Below are 22,431 nucleotides of genomic sequence, written 5' to 3' on the forward strand. Positions count from 1 at the left end.
CACAACCTTGATTATTTATACTCTTTTTATTTTTTCTAAACGCATTGATTTGATAGACAAAACTTTTAAGCGGTGGGTTGAATAAAATACTAACAAAAAAAATAATGAAATAATACAATCGGACAATCGGTAACAAATAACAATATGACAAATATAAGTAAACTAACATTTGTAACATACAGTGTATATTTTATTATTACACATTATAATATACAAGGAACACCATATTACAATATAGTATATACAGGTCACATATCCTTTATTACACTCAATACAGTTCCTTTCTTTATCACACACATCGCAAACATATATATGCCACATAAACACACTACATTATTCATATACAAGTCCATAAAATATCTCTTACCTTAATCTAAGCAAGGTCTTATATAGACATATAGGTAGTACTCTAATCAATTATAGATCGTTCTTCACTTCATTATTAGTTAGCTTGACTCCCTGCAACAGCATGCACCGTGCTGGAACTTGCCTTGTTAAACCTGATTATAACATAAGCAACAACAAATCTCTTCAAACACAGTTTTACAACTGAACAGTACAAAGGGTCATTCTTACATTACTGACGAGTTTTGCTAGCAAATGATGCAAGTAATATTACCTTGACAGCAGGGCTAATGGGCAAATCCAAATCCTCATCCAGATCCAGGACATAAGAAACATTGATACGCGAAACATGTTGTACTTTTGGGTATTGAGCCCATTCCTTTATGTCTTCCATGGGATTTTTACAATTGAAGAATGAAAATGGCATGAATGAAATTGACAATTCTTTGAGTTTATTAACGTATTTCAAGCCATCTGGTAACATCTTCAGTTTTGGACAATCATTGATCACCAGGCTAGATAGTTTAGGCATAGCTGCTTTTTCTACCTTCCACACTTTTAATCCCTTCAGGCCTTCTAAAATGAGATACTCGAGCTCTTGAAATTCTCCTTCAGAGCATTTCATATCCTCCCCTAAATAAGAATCCTGCTTTAAACTTAGCTTCTTCAAGCAAGCCAATTTCCCAAGGACTTCCATAGGATCCCTACTCACAAATTTGGAATCATGAAAAGATAACACAGTTAAATATTTAGGCAGCATATCGGAACCAAGTGAACCTGTTATCTCTCCCTTGACCCATAATTTGTGGAGCTTAGAGCAGCTTCCTATTGATTGATGATTTTCTTTCAGTACTTTACCATCGAGCCTAAGTGACACGTGCTTGAGGTGTTCTAAGCTCGAAGAATCATCAATGTGGGGCATGATGCCTTTTACATCATTAAGAAAGTCACACGAAGAAAATCTTCGGAGTTTCTCAAGGCCTTCAATATCTTTTACTCTGCATCTGTGACTGAAATTTAAAAGAGTCTCCAAGTGTCTCAAATTACTCAATCTAATTGGCTTACTCTCTGATGAGTGGCGATGATGATGGATCAAGAAGTGCTTAGAAGGTAAAAACAAATGAACCAGCCGCGACATCTTCCATAAGACATCAGGTATATCCACACGGATGAATGATAGAACACGTAAATCAAGCGTTTGTAAGCACTTTAAATTCTTGATTGTTGGCGGCAACCAAGATATCCAACTACCTCTTAAACTCAAATACCTCAAATGAACCAAATATCCCACTTCCTCTGGTAGACTATGAACTTCAATATATTCAATATCTAGGACCCTTAGCAAAACGTAACGTTCAAATGCTTGTCGTAAAACCTTGTGCTTTAGATTCATCGAAACATCCCCATCATTGGCTAGTGTGAAGTAAAATAAGGACCTTGTAAATTTTGCTTGTTTAATATTATATTTGGAGTTCAAGGATTGTGGATTATTGATAACAGGAAATTCAGTGAAATTTAACCATTTTCCTCTTGATGTTTTGGCTATGCATAGATCTTTTACGAGATCATGTAGCACACATGTCTTGGCCCGACCGGTAGGGATCCTAGATCCAACCGTCACCATTGACCTTTCTACCAACTCCGCTAAGCACCTTTCAGCAACATCTCCAATAGGCATGTCTTTAAATAATTCATTGTCTTTAAAGGAAACGCGGCCTTCTGCCTCCCACAGTCGAGTAATTTTTCTTGTATGAATTTCGAGATTTGTTGGAAAATATCCCAGATATAGAAAGCTTGGTTTCAGGTGATAGGGGAGGTCATAGTAGCTTAATTCTAGTACTCCTTTCCATCGCGGAACCAGGCTACCATCAACCATCTTTACGTATGAATTGACATTCTCCTCCACCATCAACAAGTCCTCAACTGTCTTTTTTGCTGATAATACTCCTCCAAGCAAAGATATCGCCAATGGCAGGCCTTCACAATGCTCCAGCAATTTCGTCATTACAGCTTTCATTTTGTCTGGGATGTCAAATAATTAATTAGTTTATTTATTAAGATAATATAAGATATACGGAGTATTAAATACTGTATGATCCTAACCGCAAGAAAGAAATCAAATACGTTACTAATGTAAACTAACAATATGATGACTACATATATACACTAGAACATAATAGAAATAAGTACTTGCAATTGGAACTTAGAACTTACCCTCTATACCTGGTGTACAAAGAATAACGTTATGTTTGAGTTTCTCTTTTAGTAGCGATTTGCTAGACTTTGGATTTAAGCAATGCAACTCTTCAATGTAGGCATCTTCATACACATATTTGGCGACCTCCTGTTCTCTAGTTGTGATCAATAGCTTGCTCCTATATTTGCAACTTGAAACCGGAAACGCATCTTTAAGACTATCCCAAACCTTCTTCTCCCAAATTCCATCTAGCACAATTAAACATTTGTGTTTACACTGAAATTCGTAGAGCTCATTCTTGAGCTCTGAATAAGTCAACAGAGCAATCTGCTCCTCTGATTTGGAGGCAAGGCTTCTTAGTATGTCTTGCTGAATAACAATACACTGGGATGGTTTTGAAACATAAGCCCAAGCGAAAGCCTCAAAGTTTCTATTGATTTCCAGATTTTGGAATATTGTCTCGGCTAAAAACGTCTTTCCAACACCACCCATACCGCATATAGAAACAACTTTTTTGTTTCCAACCAATTCATATATCAATCTATCCAACTCATCCTTGTGCACTTCGATAATCTTTTCCTTACAACTGTGGTAAGTAGTATGTCTCTCTTTTGATAGCCAAGACGCCGAACTACTCTCCATCTTAAGCTGGATCTTATACAGCATCTGCTTCGAGCATAAGAGAGAAATCTTACGTTTTAAAGTTTCGATATCATTTGAAATTTCATGTACTACTTTAGCTTCCTTGACTACACTGAAAAACTTAATCAACTTGGTCTTTAAGGTACCTATCCCTCTGTTATTGGTGGCGACTCTGAAGAGGTATTTCTCGATGGTGTCTTCGGCGCGATAGGAAAATTCTCGGACCTGAGCAACCCACTTCTTGGTCATGTAACTGTCATGTTGGCTAGCATCTGCATCTCTCAGATAGAGTTGGATCCATTCTAGCTCATCTTTTAGCTCATTTACCTTGTCTTCCACCTTATAAAGGTATTGCGCTTCTTCCAGTAGCAGTTTTCCTATCCATTGCGCAGCTGACTGGAAATCAACCATTCTACATACGATGCATTGTAGATCAATTAAATAATTACGTACAATCTCAATCACAAGTAGTACATACATTTAACTTAATTGCATGCTAGCAAAGTAGTTGTAAATGTATCTTTGAATTATTACTACTAGGTGTGAATCAAAGAATCTTATTCATAGAAAGTGTTATGGGTCTAGCTATACAACCCTGTAGAATACGTTTGATTTACTTATAGGCTCGAACGAGGTCATTTTCTCACATAAATGTGATTTATCAGTAAAATTTAAAAAATCATCATAAAACTAAGAATTTGAAATGCATATTTCAAAACATAGTCATGCTAGATTCGTCTTACTATACTTGTAACAATTAATTTTTTGAAATGCGTACTTTGAAATATTTTGGTTACAATATTGTATTGAAAGATGTGAAAAAAAACGAGAAAATACAAGTTTCTCAACGTGAGAAACACCTCATGTTTCTCAAAGGGGTAAATTCGACATTTTAAATTAATAATTTGGGTTAGTTATGTAAATTTGTCTAAAAAATCTGTATGTTCTGCAAAAATCAAAAGTTTTCATTGAAAACCACCGTCTGACGATAATAGAGAAGCTAGACTTCAATGGGGAATTGAATATGGCAGATGTCTTCAATGGAGGAGGATATAACCCTTTCCATTAAGGGTTAGCCATATCCTTTTTCAGTGGTGTTCACGAGCTACAATGGAGGAGTACTAAAGCAAGTAGAAAATGGAGTATGAAGAAGTTGGAGGATGAAGAAGATGGAGGAGGAGGAAGAAGATGGAGTACGAATTGAAGAGGAGGAAAAGGACAAAAAAAATGTACCAAAAAAAATATAAAAAAATCATGCAATTCCTCTTATTTACAAAAATACCATTTTAAAAAGCTAAAAAAGAAATGTCAATCCTGAAATTCTGACGTTTTCTCCTGAGATTTTTGAAAATTCCAAGCGCATAACCTCCACCCAAAAAAAACGACTTTAATTACATTCCAACGATGACCTTGCCCGCGATCAGTGGTGGTTTGTGAAGGTTTGTTGGGAGGAGAGAATGTTAAAATGAGTTAGAGGGAAGAAAAACACGGAATACACTCGAGAGTATGTTCATCTAGAGCTGGTCAAAGTCAATCCAGCCCGATTTTGGGCGGGTTTTGAATCCGACCCGAGAAACAAGATGATTTATTTGGCCTCGACCCAACCCGCCTAATGTTCACCTCTATGTTCATCAATTCATGTTTAAATGCGGGCATCGTTTTGCTTCTCTTTTTTTTTTTTGGTTTGTCCCCTTCCTCTCCACATTAATTGATTCCAGAAGCCCTCCTCCCTAAAGATGGTTCTGGGTCATGCCTTGTGTCGGGCCCACGTGCTTTGGATTCAGTGAGGCCCGACCTATGGCTCGGCCCACAAGTTTCGTCGTGCCGAGCCCGACAAAAATTTCAAAAAGGTTGGCCCGTGCACGGCTGAGGTCCACGTGCCATCGTAACGGGTTTACATGCCTAATTAAGTAAATTTCATTGATTTTAGCGTACTTTGTCGTGCTTTGCCTTATCATGTTTCTCCCAAATAAAGGCGGCCCACGGCCTGACATGCACTGTAACGTGCCATGTCATGCTTTTTTTGTGCTGAGTCATGACGGGCCTTGGGTCTGCCCGGCCAAACCCCATCTTTACGGCCTTTCCCTCTGTTTTTGGCCACCTCTCCCCCCTTCAATTCCCCTCCCCTTCTCCGCACCCCCTCCCCCTCCCTTTCCCTGCACCCCCTCCCCTTCCCTTTCCTTTTCCAACCACCCCATGAAATCCCCCACCCAAAACAACTACCCCGAGAAACCCCCACTGAAAACCCCCATTAAATGAATAAACTCTCGAAAGTAACGTGAGCAATAACATAGAAGAACAACACTCCAGCAAAAAACTCTCGTAAAGGCATGAAAAATCCAACGAGCAATATATTATGATTCAATATTTTGCAAAATGTGCCATACTTTTGCTATGATTCGGTGAATTCGGTTTGATTAATGTTGAAATCTGACCTAATTTTACACTACCATTTGTACATTCGACATTATTCACATAATTCCCTTCATCCACACATATTAAACTGTGATTTTTCCATAAAGGTAGTGCTACCAATACAATTGTATGTACTCAGTTTTGTTTTTTTTTTAAGAGAAAGGTATCTCCTGTATGAATATATTAATGCAAAATTTTGACCAATAATATACTTATTTAATAATAAGTAAAAAATAATAATTAAATATTAATAATCTATTTATTAAAATAATTCCAACAAGTACTCGTGACTATAGATTTTGTTATGCTCAAATCACTAAAATTAGTTAATGTAGAATAGGTATATACTGCAAAAAGTCATAACGTTTCAATTTTTAAATTATGAAGAGAGAAGTTACGGAGTATCTAAAAAGTTGGATTATACTTCTTATAAGGTTCCCACAAAGTAAAAATAAAAAATTAAAATAAATAAAATCAAAAAAATAAATTAAAAAAGAAACCAAGCAGGCGTACTTTCTGTAAAAATTATGCTTCAGGCAAGACTGATAAATAAAGATGACTAGCATAAAATTGTATATTAAATTTTGAATTTTTACCTGCACTGATCTTGGAATTGAATGAGTAGGTCAGATTTCGATGTAAACAATATCTGCCATGCAGTAAGAATATACTTGTTTATGGGGTGTAGCATACACAAGGTAAGAAAAACTGAAAAAGTATTCAACTTTGAACAAAAATATCAATCTTGCATATGATTTATACTACTTAGGAAACACAGAATATTTCTTTCTCTAAATGCAAGACATGGTTCCAATCCCACCATTTGCGAACTCTCTTTGTTTTAAATTAAAAACTAAGCAAAGAATGACTTCACACTTTACTTATTCTATTTCTGAAATAAATATTGTAAAGTAACAGAGGATTCTGAAGCAAAAATTACAGGTTTTCCTATATGAAATTTCTGATGAAGTAAGCATATCAGAGTCAATCGACTTCTTAATTGGCAAAAAAATAAAAATTTGGAATCAGTAACCAGGGTATAAAGCAAGGATACAAGTCATACAACAACATACAACGCCAGGAATTTATTCCTTCCCCAAGTTTAACATGTAAGTTGTAATTGATCAATGTTATGCCATCAAAAAATCACAAAACTAATAGACCTCGTTATAATTTAGGCCTCGTTTGGTTGCATATAGGAATCAAATACCCATAGGAAATTACAATGCTCAGCAAGTTATAATTCTTAGGAAATACTAAAATCATGTTTGGTTAACATAAATAAAATTGTATTTCCAATAAATTATCTTTCTATTTTTTGTTTGGATGACTTTGGGGGTGTTTGGTATTGGCATTTGGCTTTTTGCCTAGCATTTGGCTTTTGGTTTTTTTTAATTTGGTCAAACAGCCAAAAAATTTGTGTAATAGTTGGCTTTTTTATTAGCTTTTAAGCTGGCTTTTCTACCAAAAAGCTAATATGAGTAACTTTTTCTATTTACTTTGGCTTGTTGGCCCACATTATTACTAATAGAGTGCTAACCGCCATAAATAATTTTACCAAACACTTTTATAAATAATCGGCTTAAACAACTAACTTAAAAAGTCAATCCATACAACAAATGCTATTAAGTCAAACAAACCAACAGCCGATTGTCAAACAACCCCTTTATGTAATTCTCATGTATTATTACACCCTTTTATTATTATTTTTTTTCATATTTTTGAGGGCAATAATGTAATTTCATCCAAAATATTCCCATTATTAAAATGCAATCAAATAAGGCCTTATTTTAATTATAAGTTGAACATAAAATGTCCTTATAAACCCTTATTTCTCTTACACTTGTCAAGGTGAGCAAAAAAAGGCCTTACTCTATGCAATTTTATTGCTAATTTTAACACAGAAATAATTTTACGTCATTACTTTTATAACATGTCGGCAATTATACTTTTTATTCCAAGCGAATATGTACAATGCTTTTAATTAAAATCATTTAATCTAGCAAACACACCTCTGGCAGAATTATCAATTGATAAAATAAACCACAGGCCAGCTTCCGCTACGAGTTTGTTCAATGTCAAACCAACACAAGCAAAATGATATATTCTCTAAGATCAATAATTCTCCAGCAAGATCAAACATCATAAACAAGAAAATATAGAAATGAACAAGCACAAACAATCAAGCAAAGGACACACGATGTTTATGCAGAAAACCCCCTTCAAAGAGAAGAGAAAAAACAACGAAACGATGAAAGAGGCCACCCAATTGCTCTTATTAAGATAAAAAAATGTTACACAAACACAATTCCAAGTCTTAAAATGGATACTCAATTTGCCCATCAACAACAATAATCACATAGAACTAAACAAAAATGGAGATCAAATTGAAGAATATCACCAGAAAACTGAGTCATTTTCAACGTTTTCAGCAAAATCGGATCAAACGGTAGCTGCTTTTGAAACCCTTTGTTTTTCACTCCTTTTCACTTCAAAAAAAACCGATGTTCTACTGCATTTTTCACACGGCAAAAATACCCTTGTTGTGTTGGCAACATACTCAAATCACTGAGCTTTCCCAAAAGTCAACTAACAAACAGAAGATTTTTTTAGAAGCAAGCTACAAAACACTTGGGTTAAAAAGCCAAATTAATGGTGGCCCAAATACATGAGATTAAATGGGCTTTTCCACTTAAAAATGTATCTATAGCTCAACACATATACGTAGGGCACATAATCCAGGCCACTAACTACTTCCTCGATTCTTATATAGAGTTCTGTTGGGTTGCATAATCCAAGCCACTAACTATTTCCTCGGTTCTTTTTTAGTTGACACAAAAGGTTTTGTTGGGTTGCATTCCAAGCCACTAACTATTTCCTCGGTTCTTTTTTAGTTGACACGCAAGGTTTTGTTGGGATCATTTTAATGTATACTTGTATTTTGTTGTATAAACATTTTATAACTTGAATAAGTAGTTTATACAGTAATACTCGAATAAGAAATACTCTTATATTCCCCATATACTGCTACATCCCCATGATGAAAAGTCAATAATGATTTAAGAACCTTTAACAATAGGAAGGAAATATGTTGGGATTGGAAAATTGCAATAAAGTAAATTATATTAAACAAATAACAACATAACTGTTTAGGTTTTATTTCATTCTCTGATTCACAAAACAAGATAAAATTCAAACAAATCCCTTCTTATTAGTTATCACACACATTACAATATACAGGTAATGTCTACCAAAACACGCCACACATAATCACACCACATTATTCACATATAACTCCATATAATGTCTCTTACCTTTATCTAAGCAAAGGTCTTATATAGACATATACATAGTAGTATTATACTCAAATACAGATCTTCTGAATCACTTCAATATTCATTAGATCAACTCCCTGCATCAGCATTCACTTTCCTGCATCTCCGAAACTTGACTTGTTGAACCTGATCATAAAACATAAGCAACAACAAATCTCTTCAGTAATTAAGTTTCACCACTGCACAAAGGGTCATTATTAATTACATTACTATTGAGTTTTGCTAAAATAATAATGCAAGTTATATTACCTTGACAGCCCGGCATTTCAATGGGCACATCCTCGAGATACAGGACATAAGAAACATTGATACATGGAACATGTTCTACATTTCGGTATTGAGCCCATTTTGTCAAATCCTTGGGACTGTTCCAGCCGAAGAATGAATACGGCATGTATGAAATCGCCAATTCTTTGAGGTTTTTAACGTGTTTCAAGCCATCTGGTAGCATCTCTAGTTTCTGACAACCATTGATGTTCAAGTGAGATAGTTTAGGCATAGCTTCTGCTTCTACTGTCCAAACTTTTAAGCTCTCCAGGCCTTTTAAAGTGAGGTACTCGAGCTCTTTAAAATTTGTACTAGAGCATTTCATAGCCTCCCCCGTGTAAGAAGCATGCTTTAAACTAAGCTTCTTCAATGAAGGCAGACTCTCAAGGACTTCCATAGGATCATTCTGGAATTTGGTATTTTTCAATGATAACCGGGTTAATTTTTGAGGAAATTTTATCTCTGCAATTGGTTGCTCTACCTCCCCTTTCACCCATAATTTACGGAGCCTACAGCTTGCAAGTGTGTGAGAATATTCTTTTAATATTTGACCTTCAAGCTTGAGTGACACACGTTCAAGGTGTTTTAAGTTGGAGGTCGGAGATAGGAGGGGCTTGATGCTGTCATCATTAGAAAGAAAAGCACAAGAGGTAAATCTTCGTAGGTTGGAAAGCTTTTTGACATCTTTTGCTCTACAGTTGTTGCTGAAGTTTGAGAGTGTCTCTAAGCTTTTTAAACCCTCAAGTTGGAGATTAGCTGCTTTGTGGCGGAGGTTGAATAATTTTGAAGGCAAGTATAGATGAAGCAGCCGCTCCAACTTCCCCAACACATCTGGTATTCTCACATGAACAAATGAAAGTACACGCAAATCAAGGGTTTGTAAACACCTTAAATTCTTGATTGTTGAAGGCAACGTGGAAACCCAACTACCTCTTATGCTCAAGTACCTCAAATGAATCAAGAATCCAACTTCATTTGGTAAACTGTGCATTTCAATATTTTCGATATTGAGGACTCTCAACAATTTGTATTTGTTAAATGCTTTTCTCAGAAGTAATTTCTTTAAGGGTATCAATACATCATCACTTGATAATGTATTGAAGAATAACAGAGACCTTATGTGCCTAGCTTGGTCGTAATCACCGGGAAGTTTCTCAGAAGACTTACCACTATAGTAAATGGCCAGGCGGCGAATTTTTTTCTTCTCCAATTTTGAAGCTTTACGTGACTTGGAAGATTTACCTTTAGCTTGATTCTCTTCAGAGCCGACTTTAACTATACTAAGCAAATTTCCTTGTGTTGCTTTGGTTATGCATAAATCACGCATTAGGTTATGGACTAGAATTGTTTTTACCTTTCCAGTTAAGCCCCTTGAACCCACCTGCACAAGCGACCTTTCTACCAACTCAGCCAAGCAATGTTCAGCAACATCTTCGAGTGTATCTTCTGAAATTTCGTCGTCACTAGAGGAAACAAGACCTTCTGCCTCCCACAGCCGAATAATTTTCTTTGCAGGTATCTCCAGGTTAGTTGGAAAATAACCCAAATATAGGAAGCTCGGTTTGAGCTGAAATGGAAGGTCATAATAGCTCAATTCCAGTATTTTTTTCCAACTTGGTACCTGGTGGTGGTCCTCGGTCAAGTATGAGCTGATATACTTGTCGACATCTTCCCAATCCTTCATTGTCTTCTTTGTCGCTAATACTCCTCCGAGCACAGAAATTAACAATGGAAGGCCATTGCAGAATTTGAGTATCTTATCTTTAATGTCATTCACTCTCTCTGGATCCATTTGGTCTGACAAGAGAAAACATCCAGTTGAAGAAATGGTAAAGCTCTGGCAGCAGACGCTAAAAAGTTAAAAATTATGACAAACAGAATTATAAAATTAGGTAGAGGATGGCTGGGTGCATCAAAGCCCTATACTCCAAGTCAAGTTCACAATTTATTAGTATGTTAAAATACTACATTATGTTAGCAAATACTTCACATATTCTAAAAATTCTAGAAGGCATTACTGTTCAACCAAATAAACTTCACATCATCTAGTTTTACTTTCAAATGTAATAATAAAAAAAATAAAAAAAAAAAAAAAAAAAAAAAAAAAAAAAAAAAAAAAATTATTACCTTGAGGACATCAAGAATTCCAATTCAATAACCTAAACTAGAGTAAAATTAAAGTAAACACACAGGAACATACACAAAGACAAAAGGAAAAAAAAAAAAAAGTGAAACATGGTTGGAGGCTTGGAGATCATAAGTAGATGAACTCAATTAAATGGACAGACTAAATTGGTATAAATGAAAAAGTGAGGAAATTTTAATTGTTTGTATTGGTCATTTGCTTGTTTGAATCTTCTGTTCGCAATGGTTGTTTACAAAAGTTTCTGGCCAGATTAATTGTAGGCTCCAAGTAAAAATTAACCAACATTTGGGCAAAGCAGCCAAAGCAAGTGAACATTGCTCCAGTCTAATTTTGCATTTTGGCCAATAAAGTAGAGCAGAGCTAGCTTTTTAAGGCTACTCAAAACCATTTTCCAAACATATTTTTCTATACTTAAGTTTAGACCACATGAAAAAGCCGATCAAAAAATTTACAAAATGGCATATAAACTAGGAGAGAGTGTGTGTGGGTGTTTGGAAGGGAGTGCAGCTGAGGGGAAACAGGTTCATACCAGATTTGTCAGGTGGATTGTTTTTGACTTTCTCTTCTAGGAGCTGCTTGCTCTGATCCTTATCCAAGGGTCGTAACGGATGAATATAGGCCTTTTCATTTACATGTATTGCCACTTCTTCTAGCTGATTTGTGATCAACAACTTACTTCCATTATCAAGGCTTGCAAATGGAAAGGATTTCTTCAAACTATCCCAAACCTCATTTCCCCAAACGCCGTCTAGTACAATAAAACATTTGGATTTGCGCAGAACCTTGCGGAGCTCAGTCTTTAGCTCATCATCAGTCATCTGAGAAATCTGCTCCTTCGATTTGGAAGTGAGGCTGCTTAGAAGGTCTTGCTGGACAGCTGAACTCTGACATGGAGAAGAAACATAAGCCCAGGCAAAGGCCTCAAATTGCTTCCTGATTTCTATGTAGTTGAAAATTTTCTTAGCCAAAAAGGTCTTTCCAACACCAGCATCTCCACATATAGAAACAACTGTGCATTCTTTCTTTGTCAACTTACCTACAACTTCATCCATATCTTTTTCCCGTCCAATTATGTTCTCTTTCACAGACCTTTTGAAAGTAATCTTTTTTCTCAATAGCCAAGAGGATGAGCTTTCTCCCATTGTAAGCTTGATGTCATAAGTATGCAACTTAGAGGTCAGGAAAGAGATCTTCTGCTTCAAAGAGTCAATTTCAGATCCAATCTCATGAATCAATCGAGCTTCCCACAAAAAACCTGAATATTTTTTCACCAGGCCCAAAATGTCTCTTCGCCTTGTGCTCTGGGTATCAACTCTGATGAGAAATCTCTCAATTGTGTCCTCAGCTTCATAAGCAAATTCTCTGATCCGAGCAACCCACCTCCGGGCCATGGCATAGTCATATTTGCTTGCATCGGCATTACTCAGAAAGCAATGCATCCAATCAAGTTCATCTCGTAGCTCCTTCACCTTGTCTTCCACATTGGCTAAGTATCTTGCTTCCTCAATAACCAATCTTCCAAGCCACTGTGCAGCTGATTGGATATCAGCCATCCTGCTTTAAGTCGGCCAAATTAGAATTTGAGAAGTGACATATATCAAAAAAAAAAAAAACTGAATACCATAATTCTAAAGATGGTTGGCAGTCAAAATAAAAGTAGGGATCAATAAATAAAACAATTGAACAAAATTAGCAAAAATCCTGTGAAAAATATGTATCAGGAGAGAATTTGATACCACAATAATATACACATTTTACATGTCAAATATATATGTCATGGAGTATTTATCAAGTTTCACGCAACATTGATTTAGCATTGTTTTGTATTTCAATATTGCTCTCCTTGAGTTATATTTTCATTTTGTGGATATTTGTCAGAAAGCTAGTTAACGCGGTGAATATAATGATGGTATATATGAGCAGCCCGCGAAAAATTATATTAAATGTATAGTAAAGCAATATTGGGCAGCCTACATCACTGCCCAAATCGTGGCTGACTTAGCATCCACGGCCTGCCTGCCTGTGGAAGCTTATACTTGTGCAGGAAAGATCTTTTCCTACCAGTTGACTTGATCAAAAATTTGGCAAAAGATTAGAATGGGATGTGAGTTTCTAGCTTTACCCTGTATTAGAGACTTGGGTCCTACTAAAAACTACAAAAGCCAGTTGAAGATATATATACAAAGGCAATCAAATAGATTAGGGGGTTTTATTGGAGTTAAAGAGTGGCGTTGCCTTTTAATAGATGTAGCAGCCAATTCACGTAGCTTGATTTATTAGATTCTTTTACAGTCTGTTTGGATAGCAAAGTGGAAAGGACAAGAAAGGGAAGGGAGGGGAGATGAAGAATTGGGGAGGAAAAGAGGAGGAAGGAAAAAGTAAGGTTACATTTTCCCTCCAACTATTTCCAACATTGGAAGGTTTATTAAAGTGGGAGGGAAAATAAATCCTTCCATTTCCCTTCCTTCTAACCAAAAAGTATCCAAACAATAAAGGATGGATCATTCTTTGCTCTTCTTTTCCTTTCCCTCCAATTTTCTCTCAATCTAAACAAAGTGTTTATTCCCAAGTTTATTTTGTTCTTGTAATTACTTTTAAGTATTATTTGATTTATTTCGTTCTTATTATTATGTTTCAATATTGTTTAATCTAGAATTAGGCCTTGTTATCTACAACTAAATTTTGTTTTACTATAATTATTTTAATTGTATTGAAATTATTTTTGTTGAACTTAAATTGAATTAATTGATTCTCAATAATATTTTTTCTTTAAAATAACTGATTTTTACGGAATAAAAATCATTCTGACTGAACTAAAATTATTTTTGATAAACTGAACTTATTTTTACTTACATAATATTATGGTTTTAAGGTGAAAAGAATATGGTCTTAGATAAAAGGAAAATTTGTCAAAAATAAATCAACCTTGTGCGGTTAGCTCAAAATGAGTCAACCTTTTAATTAACTAAGAATAAGTTCACTTTTATGATAAATTTTCTTTTATTAAGCCTTCATACAATATAAAACATATTGCATTTATATTGGTCTGTCTTTAAAAATTTTAATTTAAATTTATTGACTTAGATTTTTTTAAGAAAAATTTATTGAATTTTAATTTTTATTATTTTACCCTTTTTATCTCCACCTTCCACTACCCCCTTCTTTCTCCTCCCTAATGACACCATTAACAACACCTCAATCCCACTGCCCCTTCAACCTTCAACAAACCCAAATCTCCATCATAGCCAACCTATAGAGGTTGGAGGTCATTTGGCCTAAATGAAGATAATAACTTAAAAAAAAGGTCAATTTATTCTTAGTTAATCAAAAATTTGACTTATTTTAAGCTAATTGTGCAAAAGTTTGGCTTATTTTAAACATTTTTTCCTAGATTAAACCCTAGGTTTGATATTTGACTTTTCTCCCCAAATAATATTTTCTTATGTTCTTGCTTTAATAATTGTTCTATTTTATATTTTTATCAATGCAGGTTAGAATGAATTTGGTATTGATATGAACCTAATATCTTTTTCTTTTTTTTTTTTAATAACATGAACCCAATATCTAGTTATCAATTATAGTCAACTGTGATGGTTGTGTTTAATTCAACAAGGACGTGAAGTTCTCAATGAAAATAAGTAGAACAGATTGTTAAGTAGTTAGGATGTCGTGTTTAATGTCTCCAAATTACACGAATTCATGAAAGTAGGTACAATAATATGTTAGGAAAGTCGTTAATTGATGGAAAGAAATTCTAGGTATTATAAAGGTGTATACTTCCTTTTGAGCATTATAGTTTGTCTATTTAGGGTAGTGATTTATCTTTGTAATAAAATCCTGCAAATGACAACCGTCTCTTTGTGCGATTGACATTGAATTCATGCTAATGGGTGCAGGGATATAGGGTAGTCTAAAGCTTTTCCTGCATTCAACTGATATTTCCTATAATCATGCAAAAAGTAAGGGTGCAGGGGGGTAGAGCCAACATGAAACGAAAGCGAGTAAAATTTTCATGTTATCAATTCTAATCAACTGGATGATCGTACTTACCTGGCACTGATCTTGGTAGGACAAGGTCAGATGTTGAAGTAGATCCTTTGCTGCTGGGTCATTTTTACAGTTCACAAAGAACAGTAAGCTTGCAGTAGTGATGTCTTAAAATGCTTTGTTGTTATGTAAAAACACAAAAAAAAGAAGAAAGTATTAATGTTGAATTAAAACACCAAATTTGTATCAGCTTTATACATTGGAGGAAAAAAAAAAACAGAACCTTCCTTTCCTCTCATAGTAAGGAAGCCATGATGCCAAAACACCAAAAAGTAAAGTTCTCTATATTTTTATAGCACTCGTATTATTTTATCAGAACTTATTTGGATTTAATTTATCAAGACTTAACTTGTCAAAACTTTATTTTTCTTAAAAAAAAAACTTATTTTGTCTACAATTGTCTTATTTGTGTGTGATTTTGTCTAGAAATATAATAACTTACTTCCTCTGTTCTTTTCTACTTGACCTGTTTCTTTTATCACACTTGCCAATGCAAAAGTTTAATGATCAATAACTTTAATTCTCCATTAGTAAAAATTATAAAAGTTATATATTATGATAGTACTTATTGAGACGAATTTAAAAAGATCCCACATGAATATGTTTTTCCTTACATATTATTCACAAAAGACAGTCAAAGGAGGAGTGGTGAATAGTATAAAAGTCAAAACGGGTAAAGTAAAAAAGAACGGAGGAAGTATATTGTCAAAAACAAATTGTTTGAATTTATTTAGTCTAAAATACTATCAATCCTAATATTGTATACATTAATTTACAGATTTCCTAATTGAGAATTCATATCATTTCCAGAGTTACCAGCTTATTACTTATTGGTAAAGGTAAGCATTTAAAATCAGCAAGCAGAGTAAATAGCAAGGATAAGATGCCAGATCCTTATACCTTTCCCCAAGTTTAAAGTATATGAAGTATTTTAATTTATTCATCAAAACTTGTTTGCCATTCAAAAGTAAAAGAAAGACTGAACCCAATTTCCCATTTACAACTTCTTCGTAATGTAAATGTGTTTTCAAAGTCATTCACAAAATGAATTCACAAACAAAAGATTTTAGGAAAAAGAGTTATTCTTTGCTTTGTATAGTATGTGTGGGAGAAGGATGTTATTTAAACAAAATAGTACTAAGATCACATTTTTAAAAAAAGACTTCTCCATCCAGAATGAATAGTCATAGTCGCGTGAAATCAAAAGATTAGCAGTCACTTCCTAAATACTCTGTAGAAATTAGTTGGGCATAGTACAGAAATATTCCTGAACCCTAAATCTTATACGAAATACTTGTATAACATTGCTTAAAAAACATACAAAAATTGATGGTCTATTAGTCTATTCAGTTAACAAGCTAAAAAACACAGAAATTGAAGCACAATTCAAAATTCAAGGCCCAAAAACACAAACAGAGAATTCTTTTCAATGCATAACAAACATTTTGAGTTGGTCATTGTAACTAATGCATAATATCAACATTCAAACCATTTCAGAAAATCAATATAGCACTAAAAAGTACAGGCCAATCAGTCAAAAACACAACATTATCAAAAACTCGTCAACTTGGATTGATAGGTACTTTAATGTTAATAATAAAGGACACAGCAATGCGTACATATCGCTACCAATAAGTAGCCTATCAATATAAATGTGTGGACTACTTATTGTATATGTATATAGCTAACATAGAGGCCAGGCTCTAGGCCATTCGGTTTTGTACTTAAAGAGCAATATATAATCTAAACTCCACTTGATCACGACCAAATCTAAAAGAACTACACCCCAAAAAATGGAGCCTCTTTCCCCTTCCTCATCCCAAGCTGCTCTGCTTTCCCCTTTCTCTTCCCTGCATTCACTATCAAATTCAAATTGGCCATGAAATCAAGAAGACAAACTAAGTGACCTAGGCCTCCAAAGTGCTTGCAGCTCAGATATTTCTAGTCAGAATCTGATGAATCATGGGTTTCACTTTGTCGCACACTTCTGGTATGTCCCTGGGATCGGGAAGACTTTACTGATGATTCACCCTCAAAGATGATAATCTGATATTTAGCCAATCTCTCCTCCAATTCGTCTGTGCTAAAATCATCTTTCCCACCAAGCTCGTCAAAACCAACCTAAAAATAAACAAAAATTAATACTTTGCAAGAGTTTGTTGTGGCAAGGGATGGTAGAGTTCAGATAAATACCATATAATTTTCAACTTTTGCATTCTTTATAATAGCAAGGGTTGGAAGGACAACAATCTTCAGCTTTTCAGCTAAGAATGGACTTTTCTCAGCCTGAATTTTTACAAAGCGTGTCTCAATATGCTGCTTTGCTAAAATACTCAAGTGCTTGTCCATTACCTGCACATGATATAGATATAAATCAATGAAGTACTCCCACTCGTTCAACGCAACTCAAATATTCCTCCCATGATAATATGAAGTACATCCTTCTCAGTATATCTGCTCTGCAATTCATGACATCCTCAAATCAAAGACTACTTCTAAAGGAGATTTATAGCTCACATCACTTTGCATACTTTGACCCCATTAGTCCTTAATGCGTCATTAACATAAATCACTAGGACCTTTTTTCCGGAATTTTTAAACGCCGCGTCAAAGGAGAGATTACAAGCTCATGAAGGCACAAGTAACCCAAAGTGATGTTTGAAAGTTTACAGCCAATGGAAGAAGTCTAATCCCCTCGAATGAAATATACGCCTATCTTGATGTAAAGTGTGTACCTTAATAAATTAAACTTAGGGACAAACCATATTATCTACAGTCAAGCCTCTGACCTAAGATTTGGACGGCAGCAAATATGTCCACAAAGACTGTTCTGTTTTCAATACTTCCTAAATTCATCAAAAGACAAACAAATCAAGAAATCATTCACATCATCACATGTGCCATGCCTAAAGAAGCTCAAAAGTGTACACCCACAGGGAAAAATCTGACTTCATAAACAAACTGTATGCTGGGTTTTTGTGTAATTCAGCTTAAAAATAACTTCAGAAACCACAAAGAACAAACAGATGAACCAGAATTAGAATTTTCAAAAGTTGGCCCAAAGTTTGGGAAAGCATCCACTTTTGACGTGTCCTGTTCATCCCCTCCCAAAACAACAAAAAAAACAAACTAAAAACTGGCCTTCGGATATACCATGGTCAAACCACTGGCTGCTACCAGCATCCAACCAAATCACTACAACACTAACTTTAACAGTATAAACATGCAAACTTCACATTAAGTCCTCATCATCCTAAAATCCACCAATTAGCTTCTTGCCATCCCTGCCAGCAACAAATTAAAAATCTGTGCTTGAAAATCAGATTATTCACTGTTTCACACACCTCTATCAGTAACCCTACTACATTTGACAAAGAAAAAGAGGATATACTACCGGCTAAGGTTATAGAGATTAGTCTTGAAGAACTGGCCTTGTTCATAAGAAAGACCATTTAAAATTTAAAATAAATAAATAAATAACCCTCACCAGGCTAGGCAAGGAATCCATAACAATAAAGCAAAAACCATGCCAGTACCATGAAAGACCTAAGTTAAAAGGCACAGACTCGAAGACTCAAGATAATATACATAATATTAAAGGTATTTAATCAAATCAAATTATTAATTAATCCAAATCTGTAGAGTACGACTTGCCATTTAAGGAGAACATCTCAACATTAACTTAATTTCTACAAAATAGGAATCTTATACAGAGACGAGAACAAACACCCTGATTCCAATATCCACGGAGAAAAACTTCCAATAGGCTTTCACCTATATTATGCTGAAATTAAGCACTTGTAAAACAATATCAGGATAATCTTCTCAATGTCCTCTCCCTGAGATAACTGATTTTAATACTGTTAGTTCCCCCGAAAAAAATTGAATGTTTAGTTGTCTCCCCACTTTAAATGACCAAGCAAGGTTCTAATTCTGCTCTAAATAGCAAGTTGGGCGTAAAACCATGCATCAATTTGATTTTCTACTATATTCTTCCCTAATTAAGCTAAATAATACGAAGTATAAAAATCAGATCCAATTTCTTCTTCCATGACATGTGAAATACCAAACAACCGCGATTCTTCAGCTCAATATGTTCAAAAGTTACATTTTTCCCCTCTACATCACCATACTCAAAACAATCCAAAAAATGTGCATGATAACCACATCAAACAATAAATTCACCCATTTTTAACTCTCAATCTCTATATTCTAGGTTCACTTTTCCTCTACATCAAACAAATATCAGATCTAATATACTTCCATAAACATAACTTTCTCATAATTAATCCAAAAAAACAATAAAAATATTAAAAATTCAATAAAAATCAAAAGATGATACTTTACCTTACAAGGCCAATTCTCGCGATAGAAATGGCAAACGACGCGTTCACTGGCTTTAACAACAGAGAAGAAATCCTTTTCAGAAGGAATCTCAGAATACTCGCCATGGCCAAGAGAGATCCAACGGCTACGCTTCTCCGCCATTTTCTTCATCTGTTGAATCCTCTTCTCTCTCAACACTTCGATATCGTCGCTTTCGAGGCGATCTAGGGCTGCGATTTCATCATCGATCTTGTCCTCCATTGCTTTCGCCACTGTTAGAACTTGCTTCTCCAAAATCTGCAGACATTTGATTAATTTTTTTAGAATTGTGACGAAATTGATTCACATATTTGAGAAAAAGAGAGATGAATTTGACGAACCTGTTGAACATTAGGGTTTTCCATTTTGATTTTTCGACCGATTTGTCGGGAAAATTGGGATTACGCCGGAAATTGTAGAAGGAAGGTTTTTGTTTCTGGAAATTGGGAGAAAGGAAGAGAGAGAAAATTTAGGTGGGGTAGTAGAAGTCTAGAAGATAGATTTCTCACTTGCTCACTGTCAATTGACACGGTCACACGGCGCTAAAGCCCTTTTGAATTCGTTCTAAAACTAACAGACTGATTCAATATGATTATAACCTGAATTAGACTAAACCCGACTCAATCATCCAAGAAGACACCTCTACATAAAAAGGAGAGCATCTTTTCACCGTTTTAACTTTTGACTTGGTAGCTTAGGGTTTTTTTCTTTAAATTAATTTACTTTTTTTTTTCTTTAGATGAGCTATGATAAAATTTTGAGAGAAGAGTGATCTTGCTTTCTTGAATTTATAAACTGAGAGAAGAGTATATTTTAAAAACATGATTTAATAGTGTACAGATTTAAAATATTAATCTTAGTGGAAATAATACGGAGTATTGTTTTTTTTTTTTTATGCACAATCATACTATTAAATTTAATACAAGTACAGTTATGACATAAATAGCTATTATTATTAATTTCAAAATGCGAGATATAGTCACATGTTAATTGATTTTTTCCAAATTTAGTAATTGTATAATAGTCTTTGAATTAATCATATAATAAATCTTAATAACACGTGGGATATAAGCGAGTTAAATTAATATACATACGAAAAATTAGTTAAATTAATATACATATTAAAGTCATTCATAATTCCTTAGAATAATAAGGTTCCATTAAGGCATAAATCTTAAGGCGTGCTTGGATTGAGGGAGATTATGTATTACTAGGGTAATAAAAGTCAAACTAAGCAAAATGAAAGTGAATATAGGGAAGGAGGAGATAGTGATAATGTGATTGTAATTTGGTGTGTTTGGATTGGAGGAAATGGAGGGAAAGGAAGGGAAGGGAAATGAAGGGATTGGTTATCTTTTATTTGGATAACAAATGAGAAAGGAATGGAATTGGAGGGGAGAGAAATGGAGGGAATTAATTGTAAGAAATTCATCTCTCTATCAATGGAGAGATTTGGAAGGAAAACTCATCTTTCTTCCCTCCCTTCCCCTTCCCCTCCCTCCCCTTCCCTTTTTAATATCCAAATACACTGTTAGTGATGGGTGTGGTATGAGGTGAACAAAAAAGAACTAATACCCTCATTTGTGGGTAATTGTTACACTAGAAGCCAGCAGTGGCGGATCCAGAAATTTATAAATGGGGGTCCAAAATGTTTTCCAACTTAGGGCCTGTTCATATTTACTTAATTTCAGTTCAGTTCAGTTCAGCTCCAATCAGTTCAGTTCAGTTCAGCTCTTAATTTCCCTCTCACATAAAATATTCATTTCAGCTTAATTCAGTTCAGTTCAGTTCCAATCAGTTCAGTTCAGCTCCAATCAGTTCAGTTCAGTTCAGTTCAGTTCAGTTCAGTTCAGCTCAGTTCAGTAAATATGAACAGGCCCTTAATCATACCAACGTACGGAATAATTAAAAAAAAAAACCTTTTTTTGGATTTTTGAACAAACTAATCCAAAGTTCCTTTCTTTTTTCTTTCATCAACCATCTTCTCACTAGTAAAAAAGTAGAATACTACTTTAAATAATCAGAAACAACTAGTCAATTTGATATATTACCCTCGTTTCATATTATTTGCGACAAATTGTATTATTTATGAGACATAAATTATTCATTTATTGTAAATAATATGTGAAACGGGTGTAGTAAATTAAATCTAAAATCAATCGGTTACCTAAGTCAAGCACTCACTCTATTACTATAAAGTATACAATCTCAATCAATAAAATGCACAAAGTAAAGCTATAATAGTTTGAGGCATTTGAGTTTGAGTCTTGGAAAAAGGAGACTTGGAGAGAGAAAATCAAAAAAAAGGGGTTGTGAGAGAAGAGGTTCACGTGAGTAACCAACCAAGCATTTAAAAATTAAAAAAATAAAAAATACTTGCTTTTCTATCTTCACGTGACATATGAGAATAAGAGCAGTAGGAGTTTGTCAGCAAATGATATATGGATATTTGGAATGGGGGTCCAAATTTTTGGGCTTTTTTTTAAAACGAACTTGGGCCTATAGACTTAATTTGTATTTTTTTTCACAAAATGGGGATGCAGATGCTCCCTAAGAGGGCTTAATAGGTCCACCCATGCTAGAAGGAGGCCAGGGTGGGAAAATATTACCCTCATAAAGTTTCATCTCTCTCTTTTCCTTATGGCACAAGCAATTACCTTATTTCATTTGTA

The 22,431-nt window shown here is 34.6% G+C and overlaps 3 protein-coding genes across 3 annotated transcripts; all 3 read right to left on the reverse strand.

Annotated features, from left to right (window-relative positions):
* Window positions 1–294: 294 nt before the first annotated feature.
* LOC145588201 (putative disease resistance protein At1g50180) lies at window positions 295–6,310 on the reverse strand. Its single transcript, XM_081644847.1, has 4 exons — window positions 6,196–6,310; window positions 2,560–3,596; window positions 620–2,367; window positions 295–500 (listed from the first exon to the last, which is right to left on the reverse strand). The coding sequence occupies exons 1-4, from the start codon at window positions 6,288–6,290 to the stop codon at window positions 495–497; spliced, it is 2,886 nt and encodes a 961-aa protein (XP_081500973.1). The 5' UTR covers window positions 6,291–6,310; the 3' UTR covers window positions 295–494.
* A 2,394-nt stretch (window positions 6,311–8,704) lies between these two features.
* Window positions 8,705–15,664, reverse strand: LOC145588202 (putative disease resistance protein At1g50180). Its single transcript, XM_081644848.1, has 4 exons — window positions 15,398–15,664; window positions 11,877–12,901; window positions 9,184–10,998; window positions 8,705–9,060 (listed from the first exon to the last, which is right to left on the reverse strand). Exons 2-4 carry the CDS (start codon window positions 12,898–12,900, stop codon window positions 9,017–9,019), a joined length of 2,883 nt encoding a protein of 960 aa, XP_081500974.1. The 5' UTR covers window position 12,901; window positions 15,398–15,664; the 3' UTR covers window positions 8,705–9,016.
* A 1,206-nt stretch (window positions 15,665–16,870) lies between these two features.
* Window positions 16,871–20,258, reverse strand: LOC145588203 (thioredoxin domain-containing protein 9 homolog). The gene is made up of 4 exons (XM_081644849.1): window positions 20,101–20,258; window positions 19,742–20,017; window positions 17,588–17,746; window positions 16,871–17,515 (listed from the first exon to the last, which is right to left on the reverse strand). Exons 1-4 carry the CDS (start codon window positions 20,122–20,124, stop codon window positions 17,336–17,338), a joined length of 639 nt encoding a protein of 212 aa, XP_081500975.1. The 5' UTR covers window positions 20,125–20,258; the 3' UTR covers window positions 16,871–17,335.
* Between the last annotated feature and the right edge of the window lie 2,173 nt (window positions 20,259–22,431).

This window comes from Chenopodium album, chromosome 17 (genome assembly GCF_948465745.1).
Source record: "Chenopodium album chromosome 17, dcCheAlbu1.1, whole genome shotgun sequence".
NCBI classification, from domain to species: domain Eukaryota; kingdom Viridiplantae; phylum Streptophyta; class Magnoliopsida; order Caryophyllales; family Amaranthaceae; genus Chenopodium; species Chenopodium album.

Excerpts from the sequence above, each read along its gene's own strand:
- LOC145588202 (XM_081644848.1), bottom strand. The coding sequence starts at position 12,900 with ATGGCTGATATCCAATCAGCTGCACAGTGGCTTGGAAGATTGGTTATT. Across the intron at positions 10,999-11,876 it reads CAATCCACCTGACAAATCTG|ACCAAATGGATCCAGAGAGA; the intron begins GTATGAACCTGT and ends TTCTCTTGTCAG. Across the intron at positions 9,061-9,183 it reads TGAAATGCCGGGCTGTCAAG|GTTCAACAAGTCAAGTTTCG; the intron begins GTAATATAACTT and ends TTTTATGATCAG.
- LOC145588203 (XM_081644849.1), bottom strand. The coding sequence starts at position 20,124 with ATGGAAAACCCTAATGTTCAACAG. Across the intron at positions 20,018-20,100 it reads AAAACCCTAATGTTCAACAG|ATTTTGGAGAAGCAAGTTCT; the intron begins GTTCGTCAAATT and ends AAATGTCTGCAG. Across the intron at positions 17,516-17,587 it reads CAAAAGTTGAAAATTATATG|GTTGGTTTTGACGAGCTTGG; the intron begins GTATTTATCTGA and ends GTTTATTTTTAG.
- LOC145588201 (XM_081644847.1), bottom strand. The coding sequence starts at position 6,290 with ATGCTACACCCCATAAACAAGTATATTCTTACTGCATGGCAGATATTG. Across the intron at positions 3,597-6,195 it reads CAATTCCAAGATCAGTGCAG|AATGGTTGATTTCCAGTCAG; the intron begins GTAAAAATTCAA and ends CATCGTATGTAG. Across the intron at positions 2,368-2,559 it reads TTGTACACCAGGTATAGAGG|ACAAAATGAAAGCTGTAATG; the intron begins GTAAGTTCTAAG and ends TTGACATCCCAG.